General features: G+C 43.2%; 1 protein-coding gene across 3 annotated transcripts in view; it reads left to right on the forward strand.

The window, feature by feature from the left end:
- Window positions 1-13,771, forward strand: part of MINDY4 (MINDY lysine 48 deubiquitinase 4) — a 205,654-nt gene that overhangs the window by 29,545 nt on the left and 162,338 nt on the right. For all 3 annotated transcript variants that reach the window (XM_073677206.1, XM_073677207.1, XM_073677208.1), the window contains exons 10-11: window positions 1,635-1,739; window positions 2,372-2,435. In XM_073677206.1, the coding sequence (XP_073533307.1) occupies window positions 1,635-1,739; window positions 2,372-2,435 (169 nt within the window). The remainder of the gene's footprint in view (window positions 1-1,634; window positions 1,740-2,371; window positions 2,436-13,771) is intronic.

Below are 13,771 nucleotides of genomic sequence, written 5' to 3' on the forward strand. Positions count from 1 at the left end.
GTGCTCCGGGGGAGGACGGGGAGCGGTGCGGGCACCATTATACCCATCATTACTGATATCCTGTGCTCTGGGGGAGGATGGGGAGCGGTGCGGGCACCATTATACCCATCATCATTGATATCCTGTGCTCTGGGGGAGGACGGGGAGCGGTGCAGGCACCATTATACTCATCATCATTGATATCCTGTGCTCCGGGGGATGACGGGGAGCGGTGCAGGCACCATTATACCCATCATCATTGATATCCTGTGCTCCGGGGGAGGACGGGGAGCGGTGCGGGCACCATTATACCCATCATTACTGATATCCTGTGCTCTGGGGGAGGACGGGGAGCGGTACGGCACCATTATACCCATCGTCATTGATATCCTGTGCTCTGGGGCAGGACGGGGAGCGGTGCAGGCACCATTATACCCATCGTCATTGATATCCTGTGCTCCGGGGGAGGACGGGGAGCGGTGCGGGCACCATTATACCCATCGTCATTGATATCCTGTGCTCCGGGGGAGGACGGGGAGCGGTGCGGGCACCATTATACCCATCATTACTGATATCCTGTGCTCCGGGGGAGGATGGGGAGCGGTGCGGGCACCATTATACCCATCATCATTGATATCCTGTGCTCCGGGGGAGGACGGGGAGCGGTGCGGGCACCATTATACCCATCGTCATTGATATCCTGTGCTCCGGGGGAGGACGGGGAGCGGTGTGGGCACCATTATACCCATCATTACTGATATCCTGTGCTCTGGGGGAGGACGGGGAGCGGTGCGGGCACCATTATACCCATCATTACTGATATCCTGTGCTCCGGGGGAGGACGGGGAGCGGTGCAGGCACCATTATACCCATCGTCATTGGTATCCTGTGCTCCGGGGGAGGACGGGGAGCGGTGTGGGCACCATTATACCCATCATTACTGATATCCTGTGCTCTGGGGGAGGACGGGGAGCGGTGCGGGCACCATTATACCCATCATTACTGATATCCTGTGCTCCGGGGGAGGACGGAGAGCGGTGCGGGCACCATTATGCCCATCATCATTGATATCCTGTGCTCCGGGGGAGGACGGGGAGCGGTGCGGGCACCATTATACCCATCGTCATTGATATCCTGTGCTCCGGGGGAGGACGGGGAGCGGTGCGGGCACCATTATACCCATCGTCATTGATATCCTGTGCTCCGGGGGAGGACGGGGAGCGGTGCGGGCACCATTATACCCATCGTCATTGATATCCTGTGCTCCGGGGGAGGACGGGGAGCGGTGCGGGCACCATTATACCCATCATCATTGATATCCTGTGCTCCGGGGGAGGACGGGGAGCGGTGCGGGCACCATTATACCCATCATTACTGATATCCTGTGCTCTGGGGGAGGACGGGAAGCGGTGCGGGCACCATTATACCCATCATTACTGATATCCTGTGCTCTGGGGGAGGACGGGAAGCGGTGCAGGCACCATTATACCCATCGTCATTGATATCCTGTGCTCCGGGGCAGGACGGGAAGCGGTGCAGGCACCATTATACCCATCGTCATTGATATCCTGTGCTCTGGGGGAGGACGGGGAGCGGTGCGGGCACCATTATACCCATCCTCATTGATTTTTTTAATATCATTTCCATGTTTCCAGCCGGATTCTGCAGCCTTCAGACACGGTCAGGACGAGCTGCCTGTATAAAGCCCTCGCTGATGTCCTGTGGCGCGCCGGAGATGGCAGGGAAGCCGTGGTGACATTGTGAGTAGATACATGATGACACGGGTGATTATATCTGTCTTGTCAGCGAAGAAAACGACTGGACACTTCCTAAATGGCCGCATTGAGGGGAATTGAAATGATCCCTTACACAATGCCTATTGAAGTCTATGGGGTCTGTGTAACGGAGGGGCTTATCGCTGCCACCCACCATAGATGTACTGCAGGTGGCCATGTCCTCAGACTCCTGCCAGTGCACGTATATGACCTGAGCGATCAGACAGCTGATTGTCGGACCCTGATGAGAAGTCGGACATATTTTTCACAACTTTTGTCTTTGCGTTTCCTCCGTACACGATGCTGAATAGAATAAGGGACGCGCCGGGAGTCATGAAACCCCCGGGTGTCTGGTAGTAAGAGGCTGAGGCCGGGTTTAGCTCAACCCAAAACAGCCCTAACTGGGAAAGTGGTCACTATACTGGAAGCCCCCACATTGCAGAAAAAAATCCACTGTGGATTTCCGCAGCAGAAAGACATGGTGAAATCCGCACCGTAAGACAATATCTGTGCTGAAAAAGCCCCCAGGATCTGGATAAGACATGCCACTTCCAGATTATAGGATGCCGGACTAGAGGACTGATAGCAGAATGATGCATCTTGTTCACATCTTGCAGGTCGTCTGGGAGGCAGCAGTTCACTCCGGCCGGAAGATATAGAGCCGATGGGATCCTAGAAAGTGTAAGTCATTGAACCGACGTGTGTAATGGAGCACGGCCATCACTCACTGCCAATGTGGGGTCTTCTGGAGGGACGCCATGTGTAGGGGATGGAGCATGTATGTGATATATTATCACTCACTGACGATGTGGGGTCTTCTGGAGGGACGCCATGTGTAGTGGATGGAGCACGTACGTGGTATATTATCACTCACTGACGATGTGGGGTCTTCTGGAGGGACGCCATGTGTAGGGGATGGAGCACGTACGTGATATATTATCACTCACTGACAATATGGGGTCTTCTGGAGGGACGCCATGTGTAGGGGATGGAGCACGTACGTGGTACATTATCACTCACTGACAATGTGGGGTCTTCTGGAGGGACGCCATGTGTAGGGGATGGAGCACGTACGTGGTACATTATCACTCACTGACAATGTGGGGTCTTCTGGAGGGACGCCATGTGTAGGGGATGGAGCACGTACGTGGTACATTATCACTCACTGACAATGTGGGGTCTTCTGGAGGGACGCCATGTGTAGGGGATGGAGCACGTACGTGGTACATTATCACTCACAGATAATGTGGGGTCTTCTGGAGGGACGCCATGTGTAGTGGATGGAGCACGTACGTGGTACATTATCACTCACGGATAATGTGGGGTCTTCTGGAGGGATGCCATGTGTAGGGGATGGAGCACGTACGTGGTACATTATCACTCACAGATAATGTGGGGTCTTCTGGAGGGACGCCATGTGTAGTGGATGGAGCACGTACGTGGTACATTATCACTCACTGACAATGTGGGGTCTTCTGGAGGGACGCCATGTGTAGGGGATGGAGCATGTACGTGGTACATTATCACTCACTGACCATGTGGGGTCTTCTGGAGGGACGCCATGTGTAGGGGATGGAGCACGTACGTGGTACATTATCACTCACTGACAATGTGGGGTCTTCTGGAGGGACGCCATGTGTAGGGGATGGAGCACGTACGTGGTACATTATCACTCACTGACCATGTGGGGTCTTCTGGAGGGACGCCATGTGTAGGGGATGGAGCACGTACGTGGTACATTATCACTCACTGACAATGTGGGGTCTTCTGGAGGGACGCCATGTGTAGGGGATGGAGCACGTACGTGGTACATTATCACTCACGGATAATGTGGGGTCTTCTGGAGGGATGCCATGTGTAGGGGATGGAGCACGTACGTGGTACAATATCACTCACTCACTGTGTGGGGTCTTCTGGAGGGACGCCATGTGTAGGGGATGGAGCATGTACGTGGTACATTATCACTCACTGACCATGTGGGGTCTTCTGGAGGGACGCCATGTGTAGGGGATGGAGCATGTACGTGGTACATTATCACTCACTGACAATGTGGGGTCTTCTGGAGGGATGCCATGTGTAGGGGATGGAGCATGTACGTGGTACATTATCACTCACTGACCATGTGGGGTCTTCTGGAGGGACGCCATGTGTAGGGGATGGAGCATGTACGTGATATATTATCACTCACTGACGATGTGGGGTCTTCTGGAGGGACGCCATGTGTAGGGGATGGAGTACGTAGGTGGTACATTATCACTCACTGACAATGTGGGGTCTTCTGGAGGGACGCCATGTGTAGGGGATGGAGCACGTACGTGGTACATTATCACTCACTGACAATGTGGGGTCTTCTGGAGGGATGCCATGTGACCATATGATCGCTGCCATAATGAGATATACAGGTACATCTCACTAAACTAGAATTTCATCAAAAACTTAATTTATTTCAGTTCTTCAATACAAAAAGTGACACTCCTATATTATATAGAGTCATTACACACAGAGGGATCTATTATATAGAGTCATTACACACAGAGGGATCTATTATATAGAGTCATTACACACAGAGTGATCTATTATATAGAGTCATTACACACAGAGGGATCTATTATATAGAGTCATTACACACAGCGGGATCTATTATATAGAGTCATTACACACAGAGGGATCTATTATATAGAGTCATTACACACAGAGGGATCTATTATATAGAGTCATTACACACAGAGGGATCTATTATATAGAGTCATTACACACAGAGGGGTCTATTATATAGAGTCATTACACACAGAGGGATCTATTATATAGAGTCATTACACACAGAGGGATCTATTATAGAGTCATTACACACAGAGTGATCTATTATATAGAGTCATTACACGCAGAGTGATCTATTATATAGAGTCATTACACACAGAGTGATCTATTATATAGAGTCATTACACGCAGAGGGATCTATTATATAGAATCATTACACACAGAGGGATCTATTATATAGAGTCATTACACACAGAGCGATCTATTATATAGAGTCATTACACACAGAGGGATCTATTATATAGAGTCATTACACACAGAGGGATCTATTATATAGAGTCATTACACACAGAGGGATCTATTATATAGTCATTACACACAGAGGGATCTATTATATAGAGTCATCACACACAGGGATCTATTATATAGAGTCATTACACTCAGAGCGATCTATTATATAGTCATTACACACAGGGATCTATTATATAGAGTCATTACACACAGGGATCTATTATATAGAGTCATTACACACAGAGCGATCTATTATATAGAGTCATTACACACAGAAGGATCTATTATATAGAGTCATTACACACAGAGTGATCTATTATATAGAGTCATTACACGCAGAGGGATATATTATATAGAGTCATTACATGCAGAGGGATCTATTATATAGAGTCATTACACGCAGAGGGATCTATTATATAGAGTCATTACGCGCAGAGGGATCTATTATATAGAGTCATTACACGCAGAGCGATCTATTATATAGAGTCATTACACGCAGAGGGATCTATTATATAGAGTCATTACACACAGAGGGATCTATTATATAGAGTCATTACACACAGAGGGATCTATTATATAGAGTCATTACACACAGGGATCTATTATATAGTCATTACACACAGAGTGATCTATTATATAGAGTCATTACACACAGAGGGATCTATTATATAGAGTCATTACACGCAGAGGGATCTATTATATAGAGTCATTACACACAGAGGGATCTATTATATAGAGTCATTACACGCAGAGGGATCTATTATATAGAGTCATTACACACAGAGGGATCTATTATATAGAGTCATTACACTCAGAGCGATCAATTATAGAGTCATTACACACAGAGGGATCTATTGTATAGAGTCATTACACGCAGAGGGATCTATTGTATAGAGTCATTACACGCAGAGTGATCTATTATATAGAGCCATTACACGCAGAGGGATCTATTGTATAGAGTCATTACACGCAGAGGGATCTATTATATAGAGTCATTACACACAGAGGGATCTATTATATAGAGTCATTACACGCAGAGGGATCTATTATATAGAGTCATTACACACAGAGGGATCTATTATATAGAGTCATTACACGCAGAGGGATCTATTATATAGAGTCATTACACGCAGAGGGATCTATTATATAGAGTCATTACACGCAGAGGGATCTATTATATAGAGCCATTACACGCAGAGGGATCTATTATATAGAGCCATTACACGCAGAGGGATCTATTATATAGAGTCATTACACGCAGAGGGATCTATTATATAGAGTCATTACACGCAGAGGGATCTATTATATAGAGTCATTACACGCAGAGGGATCTATTATATAGAGTCATTACACACAGAGGGATCTATTATATAGAGTCATTACACACAGAGGGATCTATTATATAGAGCCATTACACGCAGAGGGATCTATTATATAGAGCCATTACACGCAGAGGGATCTATTATATAGAGTCATTACACGCAGAGGGATCTATTATATAGAGTCATTACACGCAGAGGGATCTATTATATAGAGTCATTACACACAGAGGGATCTATTATATAGAGTCATTACACACAGAGGGATCTATTATATAGAGCCATTACACGCAGAGGGATCTATTATATAGAGTCATTACACGCAGAGGGATCTATTATATAGAGTCATTACACGCAGAGGGATCTATTATATAGAGTCATTACACGCAGAGGGATCTATTATATAGAGTCATTACACACAGAGGGATCTATTATATAGAGTCATTACACGCAGAGGGATCTATTTCACGTGTTTATTTCTGTTAATGTTGATGATTATGGCTTACAGCCAATGAGAACACAAAAGTCATTATCTCAGTAAATTAGAATACTTTATAACGACAGCTTGAAAAATTATTTTAAAATTCCTAATGTCCTCCTGAAATGTCTGTTCAGTAAATGCCCTCAATACTTGGTCGGCTCCTTTTGCATCAATTACTGCATCAATGCGGCAATGTGGCATGGAGGGATCAGCCTGTGGCATGGAGGGATCAGCCTGTGGCATGGAGGGATCAGCCTGTGGCCCTGCTGAGGTGTTATGGAAGCCCAGGTGGCTTTGATAGCAGCCTTCAGCTCGTCTCCATTGTTGGGTCTGGGGTCTCATCTTCCTCTTGACAATACCCCATAGATTCTCTATAATAGATTCTCTATGGGGTTAAGGTCAGGGGAGTTTGCTGCCAATCAAGCACAGTGATACTGTTGTGTGTAAACCAAGTATTGGTACTTTTGGCCGTGTGGACAGGGGCCAAGTCCTGCTGGAGAAGGACATTTCCATCTCCATAAAGCTTGTCGGCAGAGGGAAGCATGAAGTGCTGGAAAATGTCCTGGTAGACGGCTGCGCTGACTTTGGTGTTGATAAAACACAGTGGACCTCCACCAGCAGATGACATGACCCCCCAAACCATCACTGATTGTGGAGACGTCACACTAGACCTCCAGCAGCTTGGATTGTGGCCTCTCCACTCTTCCTCCAGACTCTGGGACCTTGTGGAGTGTGTCAGTGACTGCCTTCTGGACATCTGTCAAGTCAGCAGTCTTCCCCATGATTGTGGAGCCTACTGAAACAGACTAAGGGACTTTTTTAAACGCTTAGGAAGCCTTTGCTGATGTTTTTTGTTAATTATTCTAATTTACTGAGATAATGAATTTTGTGCTTTCATTGGCTGTAAGCCATAATCATCAACATTAACAGAAATAAACACGTGAAATAGATCCCTCTGTGTGTAATGACTCTATATAATAGATCCCTCTGTGTATAATGACTCTATATAATAGATCCCTCTGTGTGTAATGACTCTATATAATAGATCCCTCTGTGTATAATGACTCTATATAATAGATCCCTCTGCGTGTAATGACTATATAATAGATCCCTCTGCATGTAATGACTCTATATAATAGATCCCTCTGTGTGTAATGACTCTATATAATAGATCACTCTGCGTGTAATGACGCTATATAATAGATCCCTCTGTGTGTAATGACGCTATATAATAGATCCCTCTGTGTAATGACTCTATATAATAGATCCCTCTGTGTGTAATGACTCTATATAATAGATCCCTCTGTGTGTAATGACTCTATATAATAGATCCCTCTGTGTGTAATGACTCTATATAATAGATCCGTCTGTGTGTAATGGCTCTATATAATAGATCCGTCTGTGTGTAATGACTATATAATAGATCCCTCTGTGTGTAATGACTCTATATAATAGATCCCTCTGTGTGTAATGACTCTATATAATAGATCCCTCTGTGTGTAATGACTCTATATAATAGATCCGTCTGTGTGTAATGACTCTATATAATAGATCCGTCTGTGTGTAATGACTCTATATGATAGATCCCTCTGTGTGTAATGACTCTATATAATAGATCCGTCTGTGTGTAATGACTCTATATAATAGATCCGTCTGTGTGTAATGACTCTATATGATAGATCCCTCTGTGTGTAACGACTCTATATGATAGATCCCTCTGTGTGTAACGACTCTATATAATAGATCCCTCTGTGTGTAATGACTCTATATAATGGATCCCTCTGTGTGTAATAGATCCCTCTGCGTGTAATGACTCTATATAATAGATCCCTCTGTGTGTAATGACTCTATATAATAGATCCCTCTGCGTGTAATGACTCTATATAATAGATCCCTCTGTGTGTAATGACTCTATATAATAGATCCCTCTGTGTGTAATGCCTCTATATAATAGATCCCTCTGTGTGTAATGTCTCTATATAATAGATCCCTCTGTGTGTAATGACTCTATATAATAGATCCCTCTGTGTGTAATGACTCTATATAATAGATCCCTCTGTGTGTAATGACTCCATATAATAGATCCCTCTGTGTGTAATGACTCCATATAATAGATCCCTCTGCGTTTAATGACTCTATATAATAGATCCCTCTGTGTGTAATGACTATAGAATAGATCACTCTGTGTGTAATGACTCTATATAATAGATCCCTTTGGTGTAATGACTCTATATAATAGATCCCTCTGTGTGTAATGACTCCATATAATAGATCCCTCTGTGTGTAATGACTCTATATAATAGATCCCTCTGTGTGTAATGACTCTATATAATAGATCCCTCTGTGTGCAATGACTCTATATAATAGATCCCTCTGTGTGTATTGACTGTATATAATAGATCCCTCTGTATGTAATGACTCTATATAATAGATCCCTCTGTGTGTAATGACTCTATATAATAGATCCCTTTGTGTGTAATGACTATATAATAGATCCCTCTGTGTGTAATGACTCTAATAGATCCCTCTGTGTGTAATGACTCTAATAATAGATCCCTCTGTGTGTAATGACTCTATATAATAGATCCCTCTGTGTGTAATGACTATATAATAGATCCCTCTGTGTGTAATGACTATATAATAGATCCCTCTGTGTGTAATGACTCTATATAATAGATCCTTCTGTGTGTAATGACTCTATATAATAGATCCCTCTGCGTGTAATGACTCTATATAATAGATCCCTCTGTGTGTAATGCCTCTATATAATAGATCCCTCTGTGTGTAATGTCTCTATATAATAGATCCCTCTGTGTGTAATGACTCTATATAATAGATCCCTCTGTGTGTAATGACTCTATATAATAGATCCCTCTGTGTGTAATGACTCCATATAATAGATCCCTCTGTGTGTAATGACTCCATATAATAGATCCCTCTGCGTGTAATGACTCTATATAATAGATCCCTCTGTGTGTAATGACTATAGAATAGATCACTCTGTGTGTAATGACTCTATATAATAGATCCCTTTGGTGTAATAACTCTATATAATAGATCCCTCTGTGTGTAATGACTCCATATAATAGATCCCTCTGTGTGTAATGACTCTATATAATAGATCCCTCTGTGTGTAATGACTCTATATAATAGATCCCTCTGTGTGTAATGACTCTATATAATAGATCCCTCTGTGTGCAATGACTCTATATAATAGATCCCTCTGTGTGTATTGACTGTATATAATAGATCCCTCTGTGTGTAATGACTCTATATAATAGATCCCTCTGTGTGTAATGACTCTATATAATAGATCCCTTTGTGTGTAATAACTCTATATAATAGATCCCTCTGTGTGTAGTGACTCTAATAATAGATCCCTCTGTGTGTAATGACTCTATATAATAGATCCCTCTGTGTGTAATGACTCTATATAATAGATCCCTCTGTGTGTAATGACTCTATATAATAGATCCCTCTGTGTGTAATGACTCTATATAATAGATCCCTCTGTGTGTAATGACTCTATATAATAGATCCTTCTGTGTGTAATGACTCTATATAATAGATCCCTCTGCGTGTAATGACTCTATATAATAGATCCCTCTGCGTGTAATGACTCTATATGATAGATCCCTCTGCGTGTAATGACTCTATATAATAGATCCCTCTGCGTGTAATGACTCTATATAATAGATCCCTCTGTGTGTAATGACTCTATATAATAGATCCCTCTGTGTGTAATGACTCTATATAATAGATCCCTCTGTGTGTAATGACTCTATATAATAGATCCCTCTGTGTGTAATGACTCTATATAATAGATCCCTCTGTGTGTGATGACTCTATATAATAGATCCCTCTGTGTGTAATGACTCTATATAATGGATCCCTCTGTGTGTAATGACTCTATATAATAGATCCCTCTGTGTGTAATGACTCTATATAATAGATCCCTCTGCGTGTAATGACTCTATATAATAGATCCCTCTGCGTGTAATGACTCTATATAATAGATCCTTCTGTGTGTAATGACTCTATATAATAGATCCCTCTGCGTGTAATGACTCTATATAATAGATCCCTCTGCGTGTAATGACTCTATATAATAGATCCCTCTGTGTGTAATGACTCTATATAATAGATCCCTCTGCGTGTAATGACTCTATATAATAGATCCCTCTGTGTGTAATGACTCTATATAATAGATCCCTCTGTGTGTAATGACTCTATATAATAGATCCCTCTGCGTGTAATGACTCTATATAATAGATCCCTCTGTGTGTAATGACTCTATATAATAGATCGCTCTGTGTGTAATGACTCTATATAATAGATCCCTCTGTGTGTAATGACTATATATAATAGATCCCTCTGTGTGTAATGACTCTATATAATAGATCCCTCTGTGTGTAATGACTCTATATAATAGATCCCTCTGTGTGTAATGACTCTATATAATAGATCCCTCTGCGTGTAATGACTCTATATAATAGATCCCTCTGCGTGTAATGACTCTATATAATAGATCCCTCTGTGTGTAATGACTCTATATAATAGATCACTCTGTGTGTAATGACTCTATATAATAGATCCCTCTGTGTGTAATGACTATATAATAGATCCCTCTGTGTGTAATGACTGTATATAATAGATCCCTCTGTGTGTAATGACTCTATAGAATAGATCCCTCTGTGTGTAATGACTCTATATAATAGATCCCTCTGTGTGTAATGACTCTATAGAATATAGGAGTTTCACTTTTTGTTTTGAAGAACTGAAATAAATCAACTTTTTGATGATATTCTAATTTAGTGAGAAGCTCTTGTAGTACATCACCAGGAAATTAGAATAAGTCTCTATGGCTCCTCTTATAGAGTAAATACAGTATTTATACTGTCTAACAGCTGCTAAGTGATCAAAAAAGGAATATTATCAAATTAGTTTCCTACAAAATCCTATATATTGACATAATGTAAAAGCTAAAATTCTGCCTTCTTGCAGCCACCACTAGGGGGAGCTCAGGAGTTTTCTGTATACACTGTTGTCATTGAGTTCAATATATAACCTGTATTCGATGAGCTCCCTCTAGTGGTGGTCGCTGGCAGACAGAATTTTATTCTTCAGAGAACTATACAGGAATTTAGAGCTCTGGCTAATGATTAATCATCATTGAATTTTGGATCTATTTAGAAATTATTACTTTTTTTTTCTAAAATAATAACATTTTAAAAGGATCTGTCACTCGCTCCAAAAAAATGAGTTCAATACTTAGTTAAATCCCCTGATTCTGCTGCCATTTTTCTTTATGAGCTGCGTCGCTCCATTGCAGAGAAACTCATGTTTGTTTCTGGTGGAGCGCAGTATGTGAAATCTCTGCTTGTAGTGCAACTGGGCATTTCTTCAGAGTCTTCTCTGGGGGCGTGTCCTTTCACCCTTTCCTCCCAGACGAAGCCATTCACAACTCAGCTGCTGATCTAGCAGTATAGGGAGGAGGGGTGGAAGCACACGCCCCAGAAAAGACTCTGAAGAATCACGTAGATTTTTTTTTATTCTTTTCTTTTTTAAATGGTTAAACTGCAGCGATCGGAGCACGTTCTGATTGCTGCTGTTACAAGCAGATACCGGCTGTATAACACTGCCATCATTTCCTGATCCGGCTCCTTCCAGCCCTTACCGACCTATGAAAGCTAAAACCTCCCGGGAAGTTTCCACGCCCTATCACATTCGGGGTGGAATTGTCCTTTAAGAACCTCATCTCCTGCGCCCAGTCGCGGGGGACGGAGACTCTACAGATCGGATGGTCAGCTGCTCCGGGCGCAGGGCAGCGGCGCCCGGAGAAGTTCACAATGGAAAACTACGAGGTGCCGTACTGGTTGTGGCCACGGGGGTCTTATATGAGTTATTCTGTGTCCTGAGACGATGCTTCATTATAACCCGCAGTGTAAAGGAAGCTCCGCGTCACACAGCACGTTACACAACAGCTTCAAGCAGCATCACTGTCCTCATCCTATCTGCTGCCGCGTCTCAGAGAACAAAAGAGAGATCCCAAAAGGAATCTTCCATAGGATACTGTGCAGGGCCTGGTGCAAAGGACCAAGGGGGAGGAGCATGGCACAGCCAATGTCTGTGATGCTCCAGGAATCCCTGTGTCAAGCTCCGCCCCCACAGACTCCGCTCTAGACAAACTCTAATGTATCAGGTCTGCTTGGAATATCCCTTTAAGCACCAAGTAATCAGACAGCCGTATACAACAAGTTAAAGACTGAATAGTGAGTGCAGCTCTGGAGTATAATACAGGATGTAACTCAGGATCAGTAATGTAATGTATGTACACAGTGACTGCACCAGCAGAATAGTGAGTGCAGCTCTGGAGTATAATACAGGATGTAACTCAGGATCAGTAATGTATGTACACAGTGACTGCACCAGCAGAATAGTGAGTGCAGCTCTGGAGTATAATACAGGAGGTAACTCAGGATCAGTAATGTAATGTATTTACACAGTGACTGCACCAGCAGAATAGTGAGTGCAGCTCTGGAGTATAATACAGGATGTAACTCAGAATCAGTAATGTAATGTATGTACACAGTGACTGCACCAGCAGAATAGTGAGTGCAGCTCTGGAGTATAATACAGGATGTAACTCAGGATCAGTAATGTAATGTATGTACACAGTGACTGCACCAGCAGAATAGTGAGTGCAGCTCTGGAGTATAATACAGGAGGTAACTCAGGATCAGTACAGGATCAGTAATGTAATGTATGTACACAGTGACTGCACCAGCAGAATAGTGAGTGCAGCTCTGGGGTATAATACAGGAGGTAACTCAGGATCAGTAATGTAATTTATGTACACAGTGACTGCACCACCAGAATAGTGAGTGCAGCTCTGGAGTATAATACAGGAGGTAACTCAGGATCAGTAATGTAATGTATGTACACAGTGACTGCACCAGCAGAACAGTGAGTGCAGCTCTGGAGTATAATACAGGATGTAACTCAGGATCAGTAATGTAATGTATGTACACAGTGACTGCACCAGCAGAATAGTGAGTGCAGCTCTGGAGTATAATACAGGCGGTAACTCAGGATCAGTAATGTAATGTATGTGCACAGTGACTGCACCAGCAGAATAGTGAGTGCAGCTCTGGAGTATAATACAGGAT

Source organism: Phyllobates terribilis, unplaced genomic scaffold (genome assembly GCF_046119375.1).
Source record: "Phyllobates terribilis strain yellow unplaced genomic scaffold, ASM4611937v1 Scaffold_4__5_contigs__length_816908805, whole genome shotgun sequence".
In the NCBI taxonomy this organism is placed as follows: domain Eukaryota; kingdom Metazoa; phylum Chordata; class Amphibia; order Anura; family Dendrobatidae; genus Phyllobates; species Phyllobates terribilis.